Source organism: Portunus trituberculatus, chromosome 47, assembly GCF_017591435.1.
Source record: "Portunus trituberculatus isolate SZX2019 chromosome 47, ASM1759143v1, whole genome shotgun sequence".
Classification (NCBI taxonomy): domain Eukaryota; kingdom Metazoa; phylum Arthropoda; class Malacostraca; order Decapoda; family Portunidae; genus Portunus; species Portunus trituberculatus.
Window position 1 is genome coordinate 3022297 of NC_059301.1, and position 27049 is coordinate 3049345.

A 27049-nucleotide genomic window follows, 5' to 3' on the forward strand; every position below is an offset into this window, starting at 1 on the left:
TGTGTGTGTGTGTGTGTGTGTGTGTGTGTGTGTGTGTGTGTGTGTGTGTGTGTGTGTGTGTGTGTGTGTGTGTGAACAAGACACACACACACACACACACACACACACACACACACACACACACGGTATCGGGCGGCATCAGGGGCGGGGCCGGTGTACCCTCGCCGGCCCATAGCTCACCTGCGCCCGGCCTATCATTACCTGGGGCGAAAAACACACACACACACACACACACACACACACAGGTAAAGGTGTATACATTCCTTCCTTTCCTTGTGTGTTCTTAGATATGGAAACAAAGGAGGAGGAGGAGGAGGAGGAGGAGGAGGAGGAGGAGGGAGAACCATAAGGATGACAAAGAGGAGTATAAGCCGTATGATAAATGCACAAAAAGGAGCAGATTGTGGAAGATTTATGAATCGATAGTCCATCCGTCTCTTTTACGATTATAGAAGGGAAAGTATGGCCTGAATGTTACCGTGTTTCTTCTTTTATTTCTCTTGCTTTAGTTCATGTTACATTTTGCAGGAAATTGATTCATAAAGGTCAACAAATCTTTTTTTTTTTCCATTGGTTTCCTTTGACGAAATTTTAGCTAGAAATAGGAGTGAATAACGTAAATGGAGTAAATATTGATGCAACAGTGAGAGAAAAGGTTATGAAAAGCTATACGTGCATGATTTTTGCTGCTATGTATTATTCTCCTCCAAGTTTAACAATTGAAACTCACGGATAGTCATGTGTATTGTATTGCGAGCAGGAGAGACAGGCTGATGTGGAAGGAGGCAGGGTGGAAAGGAGATATACGTGAGATCGACGAGGATAACATGAGGAGAAAGGCTTGTAAAGAAATTGGTGCAAATGTGTTAGTTTTCCGAGTCAACATCAGGAAGTGCAGTCATCCTCCTCCTCCTCCTCCTCCTCATCCTCATCATCATCATCATCATCATCATCATGTCATTATCGGTAAGAGTATTGACGCTATCTTAAAGTGTTGGCGTCATAATCGCTAAGGTCATCATCATAGCTAATCCAGACGTGGTGTTTGCTGTCTCACATCATGATCCCAGGAGTTAGTGAATTAATGTATTGACAAACTTATAATCTTCACATTAGGATTCTAAGAACTGGCGAATTGAGCTTACAAATTCAAAGCACCATAAGTATAATTAAATAATTTCACATGCATATAATACACACACACACACACACACACACACACACACACACACACACACACACACACAAGGTCATCAACAGTACTGCCCTTTATCACCACCATAACCACTAAAAGCCATCGCCACTACCTCATCACTGGTCATCACGCGTGCTTGTAACTACCGAGGCGCGCTGTGGAACGAGGCAATTAGACATAGTTACTGTATGCAAGGTGACAGGTATTGCAGCCTTGCATACAATTATTTCTGCTGGTTATTCCTAATTAGCTACCTCGCTTAATGAGTGGAAGCGACAAGGGGGTGTTATTAGGTAGTTAAGAAAGCGGCATTCTCCCTGATGACGAGCGAAGGCGAGTGAGGAGGCGCTTAATGAGGGTGTGTGTGGCCTGGAGAGAGGGAGGCATTGGGAGGGTGTATTTGTTTGTGTGTGTGTGTGTGTGTGTGTAGTTGCAGTGGTCTCAAAGGAGGGGATGGATGTCACACGGGGCAGTGGGAGTGATGTGGCGCCGTGGTCAATGCGGAGGTGCGAGCTGCGTGATGGAGACGCATGCAGGGTGGGTGTGTGCGTGGCGCGGCATCGTGGACTGTAGTGAGCCGGTGCGGGCGTGGGTGTGGGGAAGTGGTGTGGGCGGCGGCAGGAGCGGGCGCCACGGTCGGGCGGGCAGGAATAACCATATAATTACACCTCATACATTTAGGGGCGCAGGCGTCCCGGCCGTGTTATCTGATGGGCGTGACGTGGGGGGCCCGAGAACTAGCCTGACAGTGGGCGTGCGGCCACTGTTGATGTGTGGCCGCCGACCCTCCCTCGCCCACACCTGATCCCACACTCCTGTTGTGCGCCAACTAGTCCTGGCCGAGCGTTGCAGCACGCCGTCTACCTCAGAGTCCTGCCTCACAAAACTGACATCCTGCTCTGTCTCTCTTTCCAGATCAAAATATGGTTCCAGAACCGTCGTAGTAAATACAAGAAGTTAATGAAGGCTGCTCAGACTGGAAGTGGGCCCAGCACGCCCATGGGGGCTCCCATCACCCCAGGATCACCCCTAGCAGGATCCCCGCTGGAGGGATCTTCGCCCCTCGGGCAGCCCCTCCCCTCATCAACCCCGCAGAGCATCTCACCGACGCCGCCCGCGGCCCAGAGTCCCCCCTCCTCCCACCCATACACCAGCATGGCCGCCGGCAGCACTCCTCACGGGGCCTCCTCCCAGGGACCCTCGCCCTCGGGGTCATCTCAGCAGCAGCAGCAGCAGGGTCCCTCGTCACAGACTCCGTCACAACAGTCATCACAGCAGCAGCAGTCCAGCCACAGCTCCTCCTCCCAGGCGGCGACGCCCGTAGGAGAACATCTGCCCCCATCGCTCCCTTCTTCCCTTCCTCCCTCGGCCTCATCCCCCGGACTGGCTGGCCACCCCTGGGGAGACATGAAACCCCCCGTCACCATGCCCTACATGTACTCGTGGTACAACGCCGATAACCAGCACAACCTCCTGACTTAGGTGGCCCCGATCCACCACACCCAACCCACCCCACCCCACCCGCCTCTGCCAGGCCAACCTCGCTCTCCCGGACCTGAAGCTCCGCCACACGGCGCTGTCATCTCTCATGGTGACACGAAGGGAGGTTCCTCATCAGCTAGCCGCTCCCTCGCACGGCTGCTGAGCGGCGCCACGTGTGGCTCACCATCGGTTGGGGCTCACTGTCACCTTAACCAAAGATTCATTAGTATCGTACCTAAGTTACCTTGACCTTCTGGATGACAGTGCCCAGGACAATCGCCGTGCCTGCGATGAGGATCCTCATCAATAGGGGAAGGGCAGAGGCTCCGTCGATACATGTGAAAACAGTGACCAGAGCAGTGCCGCCCTGGCGTATGAGTGAAGCTGAGAATGTTAAGTGACGCAACGCTCGGTGAGGAGTGAGTAGGGCGCACGATGTCGGAAGTGAAGGGTAACATCAGAAACTCTTTCCGCTCCTCCGTCACTTGTTATACAGTGAGTGGAGGCGATCCTGGCCAGGGCGAGAACCAACTAGACAAAATAAGAGTGTATCCAGCTTTAATATTTATGGAGGAAGATCTCACACACACACACACACACACACACACACACACACACACACACACACACACACACACACACACACACACACACACACACACACACACACACACACTTCAGTGCATTTACAATCTCTCCTCTCTCTCTCTCTCTCTCTCTCTCTCTCTCTCTCTCTCTCTCTCTCTCTCTCTCTCTCTCTCTCTCTCTCTCTCTCTCTCTCTCTCTCTCTCTCTCTCCTCACACACACACACACACACACACACACACACACACACACACACACACACACACACACATTCCTCCAGAATCCCGTCATTCCTCCCCCTCCCTGTTCCCTCCTCCTCCAGGTCTTCCCCCCTCCCCCTCCTCTGCTTGTCGCTTGATAGAGTCTGTGAACAATAGGAGTTTGTAAGAAAAGACGAGGCCAGCAGCCACTGTCTGCTGCTGTCCACTCACACACACTGCTGTGTGATTGAAAACTAGTGAAAACTAAATACATGAAAATCGACAGCAAAATAAATACTGAGAATAAATAAACAAAGTAACGAAAAATAAATAACATAGGTGCGTAATTTTCATAATAAATGCAGTATGTGATATTCCAGGAATGAATGATAAATACAGATAAGTATATTACAAATCACACCGTTGATAGTATTTGTTGCTTTCTTTTTTTTACCTTATACAGTTAACAGATCATTTCTTTCGATGTGAAAATGTTACTGGTTCAGAAAATGTCGTGTCCGGCTTAGGCCATGCAGAGGGCGCGGGGCGAGCAGTGTTGTGCTGCGTCATACACAGCTGTGTGGGGCCATGCAGCACCGAGTAGACCCACGCATCGTTGTGCAGTGTCATGCAGCGCCTCGCAGCTCCGCGCTGAGTGCAACACGGCACTGCGCCGGGCCGTGCGAAGCCGTGGCTGGGCGAGCGTAGACCGCGCACTACACTCCCTCAGGGGCAACGCGGCGCGGAGCGGAACGCATCGACACGAATGTTTTCAATGAGTTTTAATTGTTCAGAAGTTCAATCAGGGTAATTTTCTGAATTATAATTTAATCTATGTGTATCTAAGGACTTTATAATAATGCTCTGCCGTGAAGACGGTCAGGAGCTGTTCCTCCCTTCGCCCATGGCCTCCCTGCCACAGGGCAGCCTTGGGGAGGTTGGTACTTGTGAATGCACAGAGGTGACACGTCTTGCATGGTTCATTGTGAATGGCAGAACACAAATCAACATTACCTCTGTTTCTATGCACTCGCTGAGGGCGACACGTTTCCTTGGCGAGGCGGCGCCTACCCTCCCACGCGGCCGCTCTAGTGTAGTAAATCTGGCGCTGTTTCTTGATCTTATTTCCCATGCTGGTGATAATTTGTTCTCTGTTAGCCTTTTCCTGTGTTTCCACCCATTTTTATTGTGCGTGGCGGTGGTGGCGGCAGCTCCGGGGCGCGTGGGACGCGACTTACTGACACTTGATTCAGTTCCTTTCTGTTTAATGTAATTAAATTATGTGTAGTCTTTGAAGTGAAATTGACATAACACACACACACACACACACACACACACACACACACACACACACACACACACACACACACACACACACACACACACACACACGTTATTGTGACTCAGTGAATCGCATGAAGCATAACAAACCCAACATTGCATTTTTTATAACGACTTTTTTTCATTTGGCATCCCTCGGGCGCCACACCACCGCACCCGTTGTCGTAGTAGTGAAGGTGTTGAGAGTGTACATAATTATGATCCCCGCCCCCTTGCCCCCTCCATCCCCGTACTCTTCTTCCTCTCGATGTCTACAAGTGAGAGTTGACTGTACTGTTGAACTAAGTAAAATAAAAATGAATGAAGAAATTATTGTTTTACTTACAATTCTGTGCTTATATATTACTTCACCTAATGAACTCAACTATAACAACTACCACTGAGCAACCTCGTTATCCAATGACTGAGAGACATAACTGCCAACAAAATCCCAATGATATATAATATATGGCAGTAAGAGTTCCATAAGGCAACCTTCCCTTTGACAGTTTGGTAAGTGATACACGGTTTTCTGACTGTGAACGTAGATCTCTGTTTAATATATTCTTCAACTCATTGATTCGTGGGCTAGAATGGTAACTGTTTTTGTGAAGCTTCGAACGCTACAGTATCGATGCTTTCTGTTAGTAGTCTCTTCCTTTTCCCTTGTCTTGTCCCTCGGACTCCCTCCTATATCAACCCTCTTTTGTCGTTCCTCACACCGTCTAGAGTGCTATAACAAAAACTGTGAAAATGAACTTGAAAGATCTTTTGTTTTGACTGTTCTATTCCGGATCCACTGGCCACTAACACGGGGCCATTGTCAAGTTCGTGTTTAGAAGTCCACCAATCTAACCCAAGTTTTACCGTATTTTGCAGTTTTCCTTATACATAAAATTTTCTGATGTGCTGACAATCTCTTTGGAAAAACTTGACACTTAATAGATTTTCAGTAGATCAGAGACTTGAGAATAAGAGAAACCACTAAACACAATAGCTGTTGTTCAGCTTCTGACCATAATTGTATTCCCATCCATTGTTTGAGGTGACTGATTACCTCGCCTACACAGAGACTGGTGCTTATCCTCTCAATATTTCCTTCTCATTATGGGCTGTGGTTCATCTCAACTAACTTCCATGAGTTACCAAGGGTAACAATCCAGGAAGGCAATTGAGCGCTGGGTGTTGAGGCCTCGCCAACTCCACCTCTTGACCGTAAGTATACAGTCTGTCACCGCTTCTCTGTTGGCTGCCATAGTGGTTTCGATACGTAGTGGTCTTGCTCCGGCGCGTTATTAAGTTATGAGCCTTAGTTTTGTGAACATTTCAGTTCCTGCACTGTATTTCTGAGTAAGGTGTGCGTGTGTATGTGATGGTTGATGGTTATTGTGTGTGAGTGCGTGAGTGTGTGGTATCAGTAGAATGAATTCAAAACTGAGTTGTATGTGTGTGTAAGACCTTCTTTTCTGCATATCTGTTGTTCAAGCTTCCATTTATAGACACATCTCACTCTCTACACTTTCGTGGAAAGACTCAGGACATCTATTAGGTGAAATTGGCGACACCATACTAACGTGTAGCTCTGACGCCAATGCCTTTGACCTTAACACCAACCTAACCTTTCCCTGTCACGTACACACGACGGAGAATGAAGTACTGACGTCACACCGCGGGCCGCGAGCTTGGTGCCAAAGAAACAGATGACCTTCTTGCTTTCTCCCCCGAGTGCCACAGGAGGCGGCACGGCCCAGGTGTGATACTTTGATACCTTATCTCTGAGTCATCTTATCGGTCACGTAAAGCTCAGAGAGTTTTCCAGCTGCCGTGAGATGTTTTGTTACCATTTATTTAATCGCTGTGTTATGGGTGTGTTTACATTCGATTTCACTGTTTATTCATACTGTTGGTTATTGTCATACTCTTCAACTTTTCAGGTGCTTTGTCTGTTGCCATCGTTCACTATATTCTCTGTTACTTCCTTTCTCACCGTCCTTATCTCCTCTTCTCTCCCTAATACCATAGAATTAACCTTTTCACTTGCACTAAACTTTTCCTCATTATCATCTACGATTTTTTATACATTTATTTTTTATTGCAGTCCTTTAAACTGTTTTTCTGTCTAGAAAATATAAAACTAACCTCTTACTCTTAATTCCAAGTCTTCATGCAAATACTTTTGTTTTGAAAATGAACAAAGGGTGGCTATGGCAGTAAGCAAGTTAATAAAGACTATGAAGTTATGACTGAAAACACAGAACTAAGCAATGGAACTTAAACAGTCATAACAGTCGTAACAACTTGTATGAAACACAATGAAAACCTCATGAGATGATGCTCACATCCATCTCTTGATTCAACAGAAGAATGTCGTGCGATGATAGATGGAAGAAAACGGAGTAAAACCATTTGTGCTCAGATGGAGGATAATAATGGGCGAGAAGAGAACAAGAAGGGAATAGCATGTTATCATGAGCAATGGGTTTGCATCCTGGCCGGCCATAGTTCGCGGTGCAGCAGTGACGTGCGCTAATAGATGGAATCACACAAGGCCAGAGAGTGACTTATAAATGTACTCCTCTCCTCCTTTCTAATACTTGCCGAGCACGAGAACACGAGAGAAGCTGCGGTAAGCCAACAGTTATACACGTGGCGATCGCTGTACAGTACATACATACTCAACATATAACCATCGCTCATTCCTATCCACAAACTGATTTAATCTTCGGTCAAGTCTCCGTGCTGGTTTGGGATTAACAACCTGATTACCACGTCTATTTTAGTCATCGATTCCATTTATGAGCCAATTTCTTTATATATCTCCTTTTTTTTTTTATTAAACATTACTCTATCAAGCTTCAATTCCTGACTTCTTGTTCCTTACAGATTAAGAATCTTGTCTGCATCACTCGTTTTAATTATTATCTCCTACACTATTTGATTACCTCTATCAGATCTCTTCTTACTGTACCCTTTTATTTTCATACTTTATTCATCAAGGAACATTCATTCGCGTGTGTAGCAACGGTAGGACAGCACACTATGAGAAGGCGTGCTTTGGAGGACATATCAGCGCCGAGAATGTGTGAAGGAGGACAAAGAAACGCTGTGGAGTCAAGGAGCAATGCTGAGACAGGCGCCAGAAGGTCCAGGAGTGACTAAACAAAGGTGCTTTAAAGTTCAACCAGTTTGTTCTCTGATTCGGAAGAAAAAGTCGACAAATTTCAGCTGTGTGTGTGCGTGTTGAGTCGCTCTGGGACTCAGAATGTGACGCGGAAAGCGATCTTAGCACATAGTAGCAAAAGGGTCAAGAGAGCGTGTGTGGAGGACAAGAGTGAAGGAGAGAGGCAAAAAAATGCATGTGTTCATTAATGTTTGGGATGTACATGTTCCGGGAAGCTGCAGGAACTGAGCCACGGGGGAGGAATTAATGAAGGAAATCCAGGGAAATTCAACAGCTTGCTTATCTTCTTCAATATAAATTACTACGTGTCTGTGTATAGTATTCCCCATGGTTTGTGTACACGTCACCAACACACGATCTGGGAGAAGCGATATGAACGAAGTCACGTGGGAGAAACTGATGAAGGGAATCCACGAAAATTAAATAGTACGGTTATCTTCTTCAATGTAAATGACTGTGTGTATGTGTGTGTGTGTGTGTGTGTGTGTGTGTGTGTGTGTGTGTGTGTGTGTGTGTGTGTGTGTGTGTGTGTGTGTGTAATTCACCTCGGTCGTCTGCTGGTCACCCAGCCAGTCTTCCCCATTACGGAGCGAGCTCAGAGCTCATAGATCGTGTGTGTGTGTGTGTGTGTGTGTGTGTGTGTGTGTGTGTGTGTGTGTGTAGGATTCTCAATAGCGTGCACATATGACACCCACAGAATCCAGGGAAACAGAGCGTGGAGGAGCAGCCCAGGACTTCTTCATCCCGCCAAGCCTCACTCACCTCCACCCACCAAGCCCAGCCCCGCCCCGCCATCCCTCCTCGCCTTGTCAGATGTGCATAAAGCTTACACATGATAAAAGACATGATTACACTTAAATGCTCACTTAATCACGTGTTAGACTCTTCACATCTCCCAATTTGCAGGTGCAATTAACGGGAAAGTGGAAAGAGAAAGCTAACATGGCAGTTAATTATCACACACACACCTGTAGACACGCTAGATAAGCACACCTGCGCGACACCTACATAGACACACTGAACTGAGCCTCTAGATATGACAGAGGTGAGGGTGAATACAGTGACACAGACCTGGAAAGTAAAGCACAGGTAAGTCTCGTTGTTAGCCGACGCGTGAAGGCGAGCGCATAGAGGCAGCAGGTGGGGCGGCGGCCGAGGAGGTGCGGGCTGTAATTATTGGGTCCGCCCGTCTAAGTGTTACCAAGTTTGTTGGGCTCACCTGTCTGAAGGTAGACTCGTAAATATTGCACGGGTGAGTACTCAGTTACGAGAGAGAGAGAGAGAGAGAGAGAGAGAGAGAGAGAGAGAGAGAGAGAGAGAAGGGGAGATAATAGTAATTGTTATAGTAACGGTAAGCAGTACCAAATCTCTATGCTTTGGAATGTTCCTATTAATCTAATATCAATAATGCTTATCTATGGGAAATTTTGACGTTTCTCACCATCTTCCATCAATTATATATAGTCTAACATTCGTTTTCTTTTTCCATTCACAAGCATGTTTCTTAAATTTCTACATCTTTGTATTTTTGTTTACCTATTAGGAGTTTCCTTTTTGTCTCATAAATTTCTGCTTCTTTTTCTCTTTCTGAAATTTCCCTTTTTGGAATTGCTTTCTTGTGTGTGTCAATGTGTGTGTGTGTGTGTGTGTGTGTGTGTGTGTGTGTGTGTGTGTGTGTGTGTGTATCACTCAGGAGGTGGCGGCGCCGATATGTCTGGCGGCGCTGTCTAAGGGACAACCGGTGCAGGTGGGTCTTATCTAATCTTACGGTCGCCGATAAGCAACACCTCAAGGCAGTGACGCAAGGCCGCTGTAAATAAAACAGTAAAACACAGCCAGGGATATGTGAGTGGCCCTGTTTTCCCCCCGCTCCTGCGTCTGCTGCTGCCGCCGAGACCTTGAACTTCCAGACTTACTCCACAGTTTATGCTTCATACGCACAATGCCTTGCCCTCTCTATTGCTTCATCCTTTGCTAATTCAGTTAGATTGTGATTGTGGTTGTAGTGGCAGTGAGGGTTGTAGTAGTAGCTGTAGCGGTAGCAGTAGTAGTAGGAAGAAGTAGTAGTAGGAAGGAAGGGAAAGAGAAAAATTAGGATTATAGAGTATATGAAAATGCATTTTTGAGATTTAAATATATGCGCGTATGTATTGATGTTATATGCGCATAATGCATAATGATATCAATAAGTCAAAAGTATTTGTCCAATAAATAATAGTAGTAGTAGTAATAGTAGAAGTAATAGTACTAGTAGTAATAGTAGTAGTAGTAGTAGTAGTAGTAGTAGTAGTAGTAGTAGTAGTAGTAGTAGTAGCAGCAGTAGCAATAGTAGTAGTAGCAGCAGCAGCAGCAGTAGTTGTAGTAGTACTAGTAGTAATAGTAGTTGTAGTAGTAGCAGTAGTAGTAGTAATAATAATAGTAGCGGTAGCAATGGTAGTGGTAGTGGTGATGGTCGTGGTAGTAATCGTTGCAGCAACAATTAAAAAAAGTAAACAAATTTACACTTAGTCTACAAAATAAAATGATATACGATAACGTATTTCAAAAATTACTACACGTATTTATGTACTAATGTTGTAACAATCTCATATCCAACATACTGCGTCTAATAAAGAACACCGCACAATACAAGACCGTGAAGCGAGGAATGTTCTCAGCCAGCGTGGCGATGTGTTGCGTGGCTCACCTCTTATCTCTTGGCGTGAGAATGTTATCAAGCTTCCTGTGTCTTCCATGCTTCCTCTTCTGTTCAATCTCCTCATGGTTTGACAATCGTATTTTTCATCCTAATTAGGCAATAATTCTTTTCCCAGGGGGTTAAAAAGTGATGTAGCTTAGAAAAAATATAATCTCCAGTTCTGTTTATGGTGTCTACGTAAACATATTTTATAGGACACTAAATGCAAACGATATAGGACTAAGATAATGAAATGGTTTGTGTTTTTAAGCACACACACACACACACACACACACACACACACACACACACACGACATCACTTCACTCCGTGTTGTATTCTAAAGACGAGGCATCACACTTATCATAGGACGTGGCACCACTTTCGCTCATGACTGTATCCGATTCTGCTTCCTTATTTACCATTATTTTCTCTGTGATCATTAGAGTATGTACAGTCATGCACTATATATGTCACTCTAATATCTAGCTCTCTAAGTATCTTGAATTTTAGCTAATTTTGATTCACTCCATCATTCTTGCTTTAAATTTACTTTGTTAGGTATTCTACTCGGTCAATCACGCCGTCTTTTAATAGAAACAGCGAAGAATAGTTGGTTACCCTGGTATTTGATACATTGTTGATGCAAAATCCTTTCAAAAATTTTCTTAGAAAAATCTTGAAAACCTTAATGAACTTCGCTATAACCTGCCAGGATCAATGGACCAGATAATGAGTTCAAGGCTTATGCCATCTTATTTCAACCATTTATCAGCCATTATACATATAGCCATTCCATATCACATTTTGCATCATCATGGCTTTATATTTCAATACTTTCAATGCCGCTTATCTCTTCCTCTTACTCTCTTGTGTGTCAATTACCGTCTCACTCGTACCGAAGCTTTGCGTTGCGTTTCGCCGAGTGGCAGGACTCCGCCCCCTTCACTCTCAGTCCCCGTGTTTGGTTGAGTGCGTGTGCGTGGCGTCCCTCTGTCATCTGTCGGTGTGGTGGTCCCTGCGGTGGTCCTTGCGTGCGTGGCAGGTAAAGTTCTCGCTTGTTGTTGCCGTGTGGTGTATGTAATGGCTTGTTGATGAGATGGTCTGGAGAGGCTGGAAGGTGACGGTCATGGAGACAAGAAGAGTTGAATATAATTGACTGATATTCTCCGGCGGTGTAATTAAGAAGTCTCATAGCTCTGTGATGCGACGGATTTAGCTAGCAAGATATGTAATGTAGTGTGTATTTTTAGCGCCAAAGTGACAAAGTCGTTCACCTTTGTGATGTGACGCAAATAGCAGCATCGTATAACACATGTGGAATCGAATAAGAAGTCATTAAACAAAACAATGTTAATGATCTAAGTGTTGATTAGCCTGATGACATAAATAGTGGAGTTGTTTGGTTATATTTAAATCGTTTAATTACGAGTAAGTAAGTGAGAATATATTATCAGGAACCCTTGTTTTCCTAGAAATATCTACACACTCTTGTGACGTATATAGTAATGAATCATTACGCATAAGCTGATTGTCATCACTACCATGCCATATAACACTCTCCTTCCTCCTCAACCCTGCCACAAATGGCCTAGCCAGCTCATGGGAACGGGAAATTATTGAAAATATAGATAACCGAATGTAAACCAACTAGTAATTAAGGGATAGTGATATTTGGCACCGATCTTGCTCCGCTCCTACCCCTCCCTCCCTCTCACCATTCTGGGACCTCCAATACGATTATGACACGTCATAGCTTGAAATCGCAGATGTGTATCTTATCATTAGAAAGTCATTTCTTAGTAATATATCATAAGTTATGTGAACGAAACTATGTATCATTATTATGTTATATGTAGTGCGTGCTTAATTTCAAATACTAAAAGATGAAACCGAACCTGCCGTTTGTTAATCACTTATATTTTCCATAAGTATATTCTCGTTTTCATGTGCTGGGAACAGAGACAGAGGCTTAGATAATAATTCTACTTTTAAAGTACGGTAAATGCGATCCTTTAGGAGCTCTTCATTGTACATAATTTTCATAAGATTTGGTGGCAAGAATGGCTCTCTCGATCATCCCTACTGCGCAATTAGTTTTTTTTTTCGATAATCAAAATATTTAAGTATTATGTTCACCTTAATTTCTGAGGTAATTGGATTTCTCCTTTCTGTGTCATTCTGTAAGGCTTCTCTCACTAGATTGGTGACAAAAAGAATACCTGCACGGTCTAAACTATTTCTTCCGTTCTCCTAGCCTTCCCATCTAGACAACTACCTCGCTCCCTCCCTGTTATCTCTCGCCGCCTCCGCTCCTTCCCTATATTTCTCTCTCTCTCTCTCTCTCTCTCTCTCTCTCTCTCTCTCTCTCTCTCTCTCTCTCTCTCTCTCTCTCTCTCTCATTAATACATCTTACTTCACGCACTATTTCTTTATCATCACTATCATCACTCACCAGCACCACCACCATCAACATTACCAGCACTGCTGCTGGTGCTGCTTCTGTTACTACCACCACCACTAACCCGATACTCAGCCTTCATGAGATGATAATCAATAGTCAAGATTTACCATGCGATACGAAACTAATTACATTTTCATATACGTCTCTTTCAACTCCCGCTGTCCATTAATTATCAATCACCATCATTCCCAGCCATCACCAGCATCATCACCAGTCAACCAGGGAGTCAATCGCCACAGCATCACCATCACTCATCATCATCACCATCCCTATCAGCATCACTCACCGTCACTCACCATACTCATCACCATCACTTATTCTCACCCAACCTAAACAAATTTACGATAAGGCAGTCAGTGAGTCATTAGTCATTATGAGCCACCATCGTCACTCACCATATCCATCGCGACAAATCACTTACCTAGCCTCATCCATCTCCATCTCTCCTTCCAACCCTCCACCCTCCACCCGCCACGCACCATACCAGCCGTCACACTCCACTACCGCCTCTCCACGACACACTGGCTTGCGGTGCTGGCCTATCTAGGTGACATCGATTAGCCTCACATACATTTATTTCTTCCTCTCAATAAGCATTACCGTGAAGGAATTATGCTGTGATCGTTAGGCGGCAATAGCGAATGCGACAAATTCTCCACCGATGACCGATCTTAAAGAAATTTACCTCTCGTGAAAACAGCTGTTCATTCCTCGGTAAACCTGCCAGGGCTGGACTTGTTAACTGCTTTGATAGTCAAGTAACTGCTATTATTTTTTGTTCTCTTGTCAACTATTTTGGTAATCAAACACATTTAAACGTTATCAATTTGGTCTTGAAAACGTCTCGAAATCTCTCTATACCTAGAATTTTGTTAATTTAACCTATCTCGCGTAAATCTTTAAAACAGGACCTCCTCTCTAATCCGTGCAATAATAACACAAAATGATGAGTAGTTAATGGAGAACACGTACCTTGTGGTCTTGTTTGGGGGTAATAGAGAAGAATATGTAAGGAGTTGCTGTTCTATAGATTTACCGCATCTTGGGACAACAATTCACTTTGCTCGTCCAACACATTTAAAGTACTCTAATTATTTAACTAATGTAAGAAGAGCAGTCTTAAAACATCGGAGGTACAAGATTCAGACTCGATAAGTATTGTGAATATTCTGACGAGTGTTCTCTAGGCACACCGACAGCGCAGGCGACCTCTGCCCCGCAACATTCGCGTACTCGTACGTACGTGTCCCGAAGCAACGGCCTCGATTAACTGCCACCGAACTGCAACGCCAAACGATAACTGCCTACAGGATAATTCCCCTGGAAAAGTCTATTTTCCTCCAACTACCACCCCCTCGTGGTCCCCTCTCGTACAAATGCCCCACGCCAACAACAGTTCACCCGACAACTTTTCACCGCTGGTAATTGAAACCCCGCCCGCTGACAGACAACTGCCCGCCTCAACTCACAACTCAGACAGGCGCGCATGCACTTAGGGCTGCGCTGTTGGTGGGCGCAGAGTATTCAGCGCGCACTCTGAAAAAAAAGTGTCCAGATGGTGTTCCTCTCTTGATGCGATGACGAGAGTGACCATCAATTAGTACACAAATAACGTGTAGTTAATGACGTTCAGTTGTCTGTATGTATGAATTAAGTAGGGTGCAGTGCGTAGGCTCTTGATTGTTACTGTGCCATCGTAGGTGTGTAGTTAGTCTGTTGTAGTTGGAACGCAGGTGTTAGGTAAAGGTAGTGCGCAGCTGATGTGGCAGTGAACAGCTGAAACACTGTCCTGAAGCATAGTGGAGATAACTTTGAGGCATAAGCAGCCTTGATGTAGGTGGTGTTGCGTTCCTTATGTATTATTTTTTGTTCGTGTGTATCTCGCATAACCTGTGATGAAACCTCATATTATTGTCACTCTCCATTCAATAATTGTTTAACTATGTTTATACTTCAAAATGATCATTACACATGCCAGTAGAACATACAGTCATAGCGATCTCTTGTCAGCAGCCAAAGGATGGTTTTTTTTTTAAGGCGTAGTTGATACTATGAACGTAGTTTTTGTGCAGCTGTTGGAGAGGTGATGGCAGTGTACCGTACCGGCCTCAACTGATAAAGCACCTGTGTGTGTGTGTGTGTGTGTGTGTGTGTGTGTGTGTGTGCTTATGTAGTTAGACATGCATCATGATAAACATTACACAGTTGCCACTTGATGTGGAGACCAAATGGTACGTGGACTTGTGATACTGTAGGGGATATGTCTGAATTTATACGAATTGGAAAGTGCTGCGATTAATTGGTATGGAAGGAACAGTCATGAACCAATATAGCCTCCCACCTTATCATTTCCCAATTAGGAAAAAAAAAATATACCACTCTCATTCCTTTCATTCCCTAATATGCATTTTCGTTTAGTTGGCATGAAATATTAAAACGTTTACGTAACGCCTCAGCCCTCCGTGCGACTTTTACTTGGTGTACATAGGAGCAAAAAAATTGTTAATATTTTGTTTCTTCCACTTAACCAGAACACATGTATGAAGAGCACAGTATATAATTAAAATACAGCAATCAACTCAGGGCTCAATGTTATAGGCTGGAGAGACTGCGCCAGGTGGTCATGAATTAATTGCCTTCATTAACTATGTACACTTCTGACGTAGCATTAAAATATTGCTGGCACTTCTTGCCTTGGTTTTCTAATATGTCAGGTTCTATCTTTTTTTTTTTTTTGGTATGAATAGTTCTCCTAATGATTGTTCAAATAATCCTTCTACTTTCTTTATCATAAGTCATATCATCATCGTATTTTAATGGACAAACAAACAAATAGATAAGCTCACTGACACGTGCGCGCGCACACACACACACACACACACACACACACACACACACACACACACACATATCTCACCACCAAAACCAGCACCATCACCACCACCACACACACACACACATAATCGTCACTTTCTCCCTTTCACCACCGAAAGTCTTCCTCCTCCTCCTTCACATCAACACGTCATCGTCCTCATCACCACCACCACTAGCTCCTTTCCCACCGCAAAACATCCCATCCTTCACCATCAACACACACACACACACACACACACACACACACACACACACACACACACACACACACACACACACACACACTCACACTCACTCACTCACACACTCTCTCTCTCTCTCTCTCTCTCTCTCTCTCTCTCTCTCTCTCTCTCTCTCTCTCTCTCTCTCTCTCTCTCTCTCTCTCTCTCTCTCTCTCTCTCTCTCTCTCTCTCTCTCTCTCTCTCTCTCTCTCTCTCTCTCTCTCTCTCTCTCTCTCTCTCTCTCTCTCTCTCTCTCTCTCTCTCTCTCTCTCTCTCTCTCTCTCTCTGTGGTCGGCTAGGATTCAAGTCTCCCTGAAAACACAACAAAAGACTCCGCGGCCAATCGATCCATCTCGTCAGACAGGCAACTTCGGACCTCATAATTACTCGTGATTGCTTCTAATGACCGCCAGAGGGCCGTTAACATATTCCCTCGCCCTGGCAGAGTGACGGTAATGACGCTGGTTACTCTGATATATCACTCGTGCAGGGTTTGAGTGATTACATGCAGATCGGCGAGCCCCTTTCCTTCGCTTCCCCTTCTTCCTTCCCTTCCCCAACCTGCTCCACGTCCGCCTTCCTTCTCCTTCCCTCCTTCTTCCCTTGTATCCTTAAGTTCTGAACCATAAGGCAGTTGTTGAATATTCCCTTCCCATTTTTTTTTTCAGTTTTCAATTTATCTTTTTTTTGTCTATTTTTTCTTTCTTTTTACTTGTATATTATTTATTTATTATGATTTATTTGTATTTATTTTATCTATTTATTTTGTTTTTTATTTTTTGTGTGTGTGTTTTTGTTTTCTACTCTTACATAACCTATGCTTGTTACGTTTTCTGCTTACCAGCCGTTGCTCTTCCCATTCTTTTATTTCCTCACGTCTGCCTCGGCTCCTCCATGTAGCCGCCTCGTCCTGCCACTCACGGCCAACATAAGTGGGTGTGTTATTGCTATTCTGCGCAGTTTCAGCGACGCGTGTGACGTGGCGTGACGCTAGTGTGTTGGAGAAAGTACACAGCCGTAATTTGCAAGCTGGGGAAGATGAATATGACTCTTAATATGGATTATGAAAGTCAGGAAGTTGGATAGCAAGGGTCATGTGGAGAGGTGAGGTGGTGTGTGTGTGTGTGTGTGTGTGTGTGTGTGTGTGTGTGTGTGTGTGTGTGTGTGTTGGTGTTGTTTACTATCTTGTTATCGCCCGTAGTGATGTGCGTGGGAGAGGAGGTAGTAGGTGGCTCTGTGGAAAGTATACACATGTACAGTACATACGTATGTTGGTAGAGATGTAAAAGAAAATGTAATTTCTGTTCGTCATGTTTCAAAGCTTAATTTTCTGAGAAGGACTATTCTAAAAAATTTCAAACGATTGGACAGGCTCTCATGAGTGTTTGTCACTGATGATGTCTTGTTAGTTAGAATAGTACTAGAATCGTGAGAAAGATTCCAATAAACTTTGGAAAAAAAAGTATAGAAGAATCCGGATTAAATTGACATACGAGGTTACAAATTTTAAAAGGTAGTTGTATAAACAAACTGAATGTTGTGTTGCGTGGTGATGAGGTGGACGTGGTGATGAGGGTGTCAATTTGCATGTCACAAAGCTGATCTGACATGAAGAAAAAAATCATATGTAAATATGCCTCCAAGGAAAAGAAAATATAAGATTATACTTCATTATCATTTAGTGTCTTGAAAATATCCGATGTGAAGAAACAAGTAGGTGACGAGAAACTACTCAGATAAGATGATAACTGTGTGTGTGTGTGTGTGTGTGTGTGTGTGTGTGTGTGTGTGTGTGTGTGTGTGTGTGTGTGTGTGTGTGTGTGTGTGTGTGTGTCGGTATGTGTCGGTGGATGGGCGGTGTGCTCGTTAGGGTGAAAGAGCGATCAGTTGGCCATGAAGTTTGCAGACAAAGGAGGCGATTATGGAACAATTGAAGGCCATTAATGTCTTGTCCGACGCCGTGTACCATTTCTGGCAGTAGTCGTGAATGGCACCTTATTGCTTCAGATTTTCCTTGCCTGAATCACGTGCGTGTTGACCACGTGGTAGCTAGTTATCCCGTCCATATTTCTCTCACACGAAGAGATTGCGGTGAACAGAAACCACCTCATTTGTAGAAGAGTTCGAAATAAGCAGCCCCGGCATTAGCTAAGCAGTGCGGGGAGGCGATGGTGATAAGGTGGTGGTTGGTGTTCATGTTCATCCTGCACTGTATTGTTGTCATTGCCCCATTTAGATGATGATGATGATAATAGTAATGGTAATAAGAAAAAAATGATCAGGATAGATGATGATGATAAAAGTAATGATGAGAAAAAAATAATCAGGATAGATGATGATAATAGTAATGGTAATACGAAAAAAAAAAAATCAAGATGGAGGCAACCTCCCTTCCAGGAAAGTGCTGGACACAAGCCAACATTGTCCGGCAAACAAGTGGTTTGTTTGACATGACAAAAAAGAAAAAAAAAAGACATAAGACGCAGCTAGAAAATTCATTCTTTCTAAGTATGCATTCTTTGTAACACTAACAAATTTACAAGTACCTTTCCTCACACCCACGTTACCAATCCCAGAACTCTTCAGGTTTCTTTCCAACACTCTCAGTATACCACTCTGAATCTTAAGTATTAGCCATTACGGAGATAACACCGAAAAAGTAGAAAATATTCGTGGGGGACAAAAGAACTAGGATAGAAGGTTGTAACACCGAAAAAGTAAGAAATATTATTGGGGAACAAAAAGATTTAAATAGCAGGTTATTGCACTTGTAAATGCTGAGGTGCAGATATCACTGTTGCCACTTGACCTTTGAGGCGGTGACAGGTGACTAACCTGAGGCACACGGGCAGCTGTCATCCAGGTTATATAAGGTGCGCATATAGTGACCGTCATTTGCTGACTGGGTGACAACTGGAGACTTTGATATTTGATGTTTTTTTCTGTCTTGTTTAAATGTAACCGTTTTTATCACTTGCTCATTCATCGTCATCCTTATCTTTATCACCATTATTGTCATTATCATTGTCATTGCCGTCTTTGTTTTTATCATTCACCATTCATAATCAAAACTAATATGACTATCCCTGTTGATTCCTTTGCTAATTTTTCTTTTTTGGGAGCGGTGCTTGGTGTGCAGGAAATTCTCTCTCTCTCTCTCTCTCTCTCTCTCTCTCTCTCTCTCTCTCTCTCTCTCTCTCTCATCATCATCATCATCATCATCATCATCATCATCATCATCATCATCATCATCATCACTATCATTCTCACCATTGTCATCACCATCAGCTGCTTCACCCTGCGTCTTCATTGATTTTTTCGGCTACCAATCTGTTCCATTTTATAATGATTCCCGCTATCTCTTTCTTTGAACAAATGAAATGTCCACTAGACTGTGCATTGATGTAAAAATGGTAATACATGTTCAACTTATGATCTCACTGCTTTACTCTGAACTTTGCGAAATACAGTTTTGACTCGCCTACATGTTAAATAGAACGTTTATTATAAGAGAGGAAGATTAGTAGTGTTCCGCAGGTACGTGGTAACACTGACAACACAAAGGCTCCTCGCAAGGAAGGCATTACTGAGAGGAAGTTGAAGTTGTTGTGAACTGCACTGACTCGTATTCATCCTTGTGGAAAGACTTGGAAATAACTTCGTTGGGCATTGTTTTATCTTTAATAATTAGACAATAGGAAACCTAGAAGAGAAACTGACTGCAAATATTATCCATGTTTTGAGTCATTGGGTTGAGATCAGAAAATATTGTTTCGATATAGACGACTAATGACTTCCATTAAAAAGTAAGACAAAAGAAATTAATCTTTACAAAAAAAATATAGTAGATTATTACAGTGAAGAGTCTCGTGCGTACCCAGGCAAGAAAAAAAATACCGTGATTTTCATATAGTTTAATCTGATCCTTTTTAATTAGTTTTTGGCCAGATGAAGGAAGGCAGGCAGGTTAGCAGGTACTTCTTTCTGAATGTGTTCTTCCCATTACCAAGTTCCTTCCGATGAAATATGAAAAGAGCAAGTTATGAGAAGCTTCGCCGCGAAGGCTCATCATGAGAAAAAATATTTAGTAATTATCATTAGTAATAAGTTTGAAATGGTTAGAAAGTTATTTATTATACATATAAAAGAGCAGATATTTTAAAATGGAAATCTACGTTCCTTCTTATGCTTGGTCTTGTCCGATGAACCTACTAATGACAGGTCTGACCATCAGTAAATTTCTGTGATGGTGACTCGCCTTGCTTGGGGGCGGGGCGCCTGACCTCCGCTGTCTGTCTTCAAGGTTGCTTCCATGTCACTTTTTTTCACCCAATGTGCCACAAAGAAAAAGTGTTCATCAGAAGTTTTACTAGTTTATCCTTATCCAAATGACACGTAGATTTCCTTCAGACTGCCTGGAAGAACAGTTGTCGTAGTTCACAGTTGAGGTGTGAGGGGACGACGAGCGGCAGTGTTACGAGGCCCATGCACTGCCGCCGCCTTGATGGAAGACCTGCAACCTATAATCGACAGAGGAATATTTTTTTCTTCACAGCAGGTCATCAGTAAGGCTGTCATTTGCCTCAATAAAATTTTTGAGTCACATAGAAAACGGCTGATAAAACTGTTAATAACTATTTTATATATATTATAATAATGTTGCTTATGTATGCTGGGGGATAGAATGCCTGTGTGTGTGTGTGTGTGTGTGTGCGTGCGTATGCTGAGAGAGGATGGAGTTGTGGTGGTGACCATGCCACTGGAAGTTGCACGTACAAATTTTACGAAGTCGATGACATGAGCAGTGATGCGCAAGTAACTGGTGAAAAAATCTTGTGAGATTGGCGTATGTTTGCCCAAAATTCAACCAAATCTAGCACTGATCAGTCTGTTACAAGTCACGCTGTGTTGCCAACGTTGCTCGCTGAATCTGTGCTGCAATTTACTTCGTCAGCTATGAAAGGGTAGATTGTATGTAATTAGCAAGTGATTGTCTGTCAAATTCTTTCAGTGTTACCTGCTGTTTGATATTTTCTGAAAAAAAGTAATATTATTATTATTCACTTTATCCTATCAATTGTTTATTTTTTCTATTTATCGATGGTATATGTAAATGTTTCAGGCTATCACTTTAGCATCAAGAGAAAAGTGTTAGCGCTTTCAATAGTACAGTGAAAACTATAGAGGCCGCGTCTTCTCTACAGTCATTACTCACATGGATTATTCAGGAAAATGTAACTGAACTTTAAGCTGATTCTGCCTTGCAAAGTTTTTAATAGAAGGGTGGACATTTGGGTACTGGCGGATGGGTGGGGAGGCTACGGTGGTGGGGGATGGGAAGGTCAGAGGGTGTGTGTGAAGTCCCTTGTCGCGCTACTCCGGCCCACCAGCTCCTCCCGTCAACCAGTTGAGTGACCTTTCGCGCTCCAGGCATTGGATCAGTGCGTGGTTGTAGGTGGTGGTGGTGGTGGTGGCGGTGATACTGATGGTGGTGGCTGTGGTATGGGTTATGATGGAGCATGGTGGGTGTCTTCTTAACTCTTTTACTGCTACTGTCCTTTGCTAGTATATAGCGGGGATGGTAAACACCTGCTTGCATGGAAACAAACATTAGAATAGAGGGAATATTAGGTTGATATAGCTTATAGAAAGAGAATGTTTTCCCAAAAAGATTCTCCAAAGAGTTGTGTTTGCGAAAAAAAAAAATGGTATACTAGTGAATATGCTAAAGGTGCCTGACTGTCACTGATGGTACCAGTTAGATGCGATATCAGTACTACGTATACCGGAAAAAAGGATAAGTATGAATTAACAAAAGTTTTAATCACGTATTAGCTTTAATCATCGGTCCCTATTGTGTCTTACGAATGTATAAGGCGTATGAAATTAATACTAATAGTACGCAAATATACATGCACAAGATTATAATCGTACATTATGTGATTCCAGAATGGTAGAGGTATGGTGACTAAATTTCATCACCACTGTTAGGTTATTGTTGCAGTTCCTATTTCACACTTTATTTTCTTTACAATTTTTCTTCTGTTTATCTATTGGAGACAAAACTGGTGGCTTTCTTTCTGCTTTATGGTCCATGGACATTGGTGTTGATTGCTGGGCTTGGTGGTGATGGCACTCGGTTTTGACATTAGAGCATCTGCATATCTGACGCGCCACTCACCTCCCTGCCTCCCACCTCAATTCTCCACAAGCTCACCCAGACAATCGATAGAGCTTGTCACTCTCGTCCAAGCACGTCCACCAATTATGATAATGACGATGATAATGATGAAAGTTACGATTTACTCTACTGAGATATTCCTAATACCTTGCGTGTGTTCTGTGTGTCGCTTGGAGAGAGAGAGAGAGAGAGAGAGAGAGTACATGACTGATATAAAATAAGATATCGACGTTGGATAGCCGGAACTAAACTGGTATCAGTTTGGGAAATCTAATTATTTGTATTAATTATCTGGGATTTTTCTTAATTTGTTTCTGCCTCCCTGCACCTCACACCACCAGCTGGAAAGAGGAAAGACGGGAAGACTGGACACACTCCTGGAAATATTGTTCACGTTGTCACTTCGAAATGTTTATACAGTGTTGTACTTGTCTCTTTCATTGCTTGGTAAAAGCAACACAAAATTAACCTTCTAATGTGTGTCTCAGGATCCAGGCAAACAATCTTCTTAGCAGTGTTTTCAAAATTGGATGAGGATAGCAGAGAAATGGTTAAGAAACAGACGACTAAGACGAAACTAAAGAGGCAAAAGAAATATAAGAAAAGAACAAGGAAAGAAATATGAAAGATTATTGTTAACATAGTGTCCACAGAATGACATGAAAGGAAATAAGATTACCTGAATATTATCATGAATAAATTCGACACTGAGTGGTATATTTTGAGAAAATAATAAGAAAACGTAATCCATGATATACAACTTCTCTCGCATCGTTCCTTGGTTATGTTATATTTTGTTGCCTCTTTAGTAATTTTTGTTGTGTTTTGTTGGCTCGTATGTAATCGCATCGTTCATCGCTCGTGTTGCATTTTGTCCCACCGCTCGTGGCTCGTGTTGCATTTTGTCGCACCACATGTATCTCGTGTTGAATCTTGTTCATCGTTTGTGTTGTATTTTATCGTATTGCTCGTATATCGTGTTTTATTTTGTCGCATTGTGTAGTGGATAAGGTGGTGAGCATGGGATAGGGCACACGTCCATGCGTAGGTTCGAATCCCACCACATACCGCCTTGAAACTATGCCATTTGTCGAGTGGTTTAAAGTTACCTACATGTCACCATGATACCCAGGTTTTAGGTGGTTACATCAAAGATGCGCTTGGGTGGTGATATGGACCCTAATTTGGGTACTACTATAAACAAAATTGCCTGCACCACTAATGGGTAAAAGCTGGACAACGCTTCCCACATATACTCTTCAAGTATACCTACAGGCGCTATAGGCTGCAACATAAAAATAAAATAAAAAATCGTGTTGTATTTTATCGCATTTGTCGCATAGCGCGTCGTTCGTGTTGTAATCTCTCGCCTTATCTGTATCCAGTTCCTTCACCTCTTTTGAGAAATGTCTCAATCTGTGCATCCTTTAATTTTTCCCTTTCATTCTTTGCATCCTTCTTTTCTTACTCATCATTCTCTGCTTCCTTATCTTACTCATCAATGATGAGTAAGACAAGGATGTAGAGAATGATTAAGAAGAGAAAGATGCAAAGAATGATGAGTAAAAAGAGAAGGATGCAGAATGACGAAAAAAAAAGAATGCAGAGAATGATAAGTAAGAGAAGGATGCAGAGAATGAAGAGTAAGAGATGGATACATCCTATTCCTTCACCTCTTTTTGGGAAATGTCTTAATCTGTGCATCCTTCACTTTTTTCTTTTCATTCTGTTATCCTTCTCGTCTTACTCATCATCCTCCATTCTCTTCATCCTTCTCTTATTCATGATTCTCTGCATTCTTCTCTTATTCATCATTGTCTATGTCCTTCTCGTACTCATCATTCTCTTGATCCTTGTCTTTTTCGTCATTCTCTGCATCCTTATCTTCCTTTTCTTGGAAGATATCTTTCACTCTTTATACTCATATCTTTCCCTTCTTCTTCATTCTCTGCATCGTCGCTTGTATTGTTATTTGTTCCGTTCTCTCTTGTGGTGCAAATTGTCGCCTTGTTCGTCACAATAACCAATGGAACTCTGAAGAATGTGAGCACTGAGTAACATTTTTTCCTGTCTTTTGTCTAGCCCTGTCGGATCTGTATGGGTATTGACGACTGTGTGGGCTTTTTTTTGTATTCTATTGTTGCCCTTGGCCAATTTTCCTCTTGCATAAAAAAGTAATGGCTTCACAGTTGGGTAAGCCATAAATGCACGTCAGAAAAGCCATGATTATTTGATACCCGGTAAATATTAACTCCAAAAACATAGGCAGGTAATAACCAGTAATGATTTTACATACTAACATAGGTCAGTAAAACTTCAGATAACTTTGCAACGACAAATGTTTTTTTTTTTTTTTATTACTTTATGAATAACTTGGTCTGTGAAATCTCGTAACTCAGTAACGCTTCACTTTAATCAAACACACACACACATAAAAAAAAATTATAAATAAAAAAATATACAATATAAATGCACTTATAGGATAACAACAAAATAATCAAACACAACGTGCAAAACCAACGACAGTAAAATACGTAGTCATTACTTGGCAAATGCCATAAAAGGTAATATAATAATAAAAAAAATTAAAAAATCATCGTAATCCACTATCAGTTCACCACATGAAACACTTGAGCTATACGAAAACTACAGTACCGAGCACATATAAAATCAGACACGTAATGCACACAACTGAAACAATTTCTGAAAGTGTTATTTACAACAGATGAAAAGCAGAAAACGACCAGACCTCACCGTGCACCCGTGAGCAGTGCGTACTCCTTCCCGAAACTACTCTTGTTGTCTGATGGTCTGAGGACACCGCCTTAACACTCCTAGCAGTAAATATTTTTCGTTCTCTTATGTTTGGCTGGTATGTATTGTTTTATTACACGAAGACCAGAGTTTACTATAATTCCTGTAGCTTTTTTCGTGCCCTGAAATTACCTGTTTCTCGTCCTTTATTGTGTATTTACTGTGTGGGTATATTTTAGCTTTGCTAATTATTTTGCATTTGTTAATATTAAACTACATTTTCCATGTCTGTCCATCCGCCCATTCCATCCAAGTCTTCCTATAAGGCGATGACGTCTGATTCTGACCTAACTAACCTACCTATCTTCATGTCGTCCGTAAATTTACCGTAATTAATTCATCGTAATACTTACGTATATATATATATATATATATATATATATATATATATATATATATATATATATATATATATATATATATATATATATATATATATATATATATATATATATATATATATATATATATATATATATATATATATTCTAAACAAAACAACAATAGTCTTAAAACTGCATCAGCATGAGGCAGTGTTTAGTTCCTTTGCAGAGCTTTAAAGTCGCTCACTACGAGATGATAGTATGGTGTTTGAAAGCTATATAGATCTGAATTGAAATTGTTCTCTTCCTACACCATTGAACTAACCATTGGATGAAATACCTACCATTAAAAGAGGTCCTTACTTGAAACTTTATTTTTGTTTTTATTTATGATATAGTTTTATTCAGTGTCAATTTGTGATTACAGATATACGAGTTTGTAAAGGGTTCCATCTTTCTGAAACCCCAGCACACGTCATAAAGCAGATCTGCTCGCTTGAAACAGTCATAGTTTGATTTAGTAAAAAAATATGTAAAAAATTGACATACTACTCATAGGCCTTGCTTTCTACGTTTCTATTAATTGTTCCTTTATCTTGCTTCTTGTTTTCGCCTAGCGATGTTTGGTGGTGAGTCATTCATTACGTAACGCTAACATAGTCCGACAGTGACCTTGTGTTTGGTGCTGACTCACTGTTTCGTGTTGCTGTTATCAAAAATTAGACTTATGTGTGAAATGTGGACTTCCATGATAGGAATAGCTTCATGATGAAAACACTTCATAAGCACGCACGCACACACACACACACACACACACACACACACACACACACACACACACACACACACACACACACACACACACACACACACACACACACACACACACACACACACACACACACACACACACACACACACACACACACACACACACTCTTTCTTGTGCCATATCCGGATATCATATTTAAATAAAGAGAAGGAACTGCTGCAGTCACTAACATTACAATACTGGAAAAAAAAAGAGAGCTGTGAAGGGAGGGACAGGAAGAAGGAATGAAATTTGAGTGTTAAGAAATCGTGCATTGCATACATTCGACACTCACTGTGAGGCTGTTTGGTAAATAATGTGTAAGTGGCAGGAAACCACAAGCAGCAGCAGGCGGATGAAGGTAGCAAGATACAGTGGGTGGGATCACGTGAGCCGCTTCGGTACCAAATGTTTGTGCCTTGAGTGGCAGGTAACACCTGGAGCCTGATGGCTGGTGTTCGGTTCCAGATGTGCATCCTGCTATTACTGCGTACTAACGAACTAAACTCTTATTTATACAGTCAGGAATGCAATGACCTTATTCTTTTTCTATTGTAGATATTATTGAAAAAGAAGAGACGTAATGCATAAGGGAAGTGTTAAAATAGCAGCCAAGGAGTCAGTGTGGTGTAGGGAGCAAGCGCAAATAAGAGTTATTTTGTTTTGTTGTTCACATCAGTGAGAAAACGTCAGTCGCACTTGACTGCTTGATGACTCCTG

At 42.4% G+C, this 27049-nt stretch overlaps 1 protein-coding gene and 1 long non-coding RNA gene across 2 annotated transcripts in view; both read left to right on the forward strand.

Moving 5' to 3' along the window:
* Window positions 1-3359, forward strand: part of LOC123520751 (homeotic protein distal-less-like) — a 72672-nt gene extending 69313 nt beyond the window's left edge. Inside the window, exon 4 of the mRNA XM_045283314.1 lies at window positions 2111-3359. Within this exon, the coding sequence (XP_045139249.1) occupies window positions 2111-2677 (567 nt within the window). The 3' untranslated portion in view covers window positions 2678-3359. The remainder of the gene's footprint in view (window positions 1-2110) is intronic.
* An 8242-nt stretch (window positions 3360-11601) lies between these two features.
* LOC123498078 overlaps window positions 11602-27049 on the forward strand; it is a 156740-nt gene continuing 141292 nt past the window's right edge. The window contains exon 1 of the long non-coding RNA XR_006672638.1: window positions 11602-11686. This is a non-coding gene — a long non-coding RNA (uncharacterized LOC123498078). The remainder of the gene's footprint in view (window positions 11687-27049) is intronic.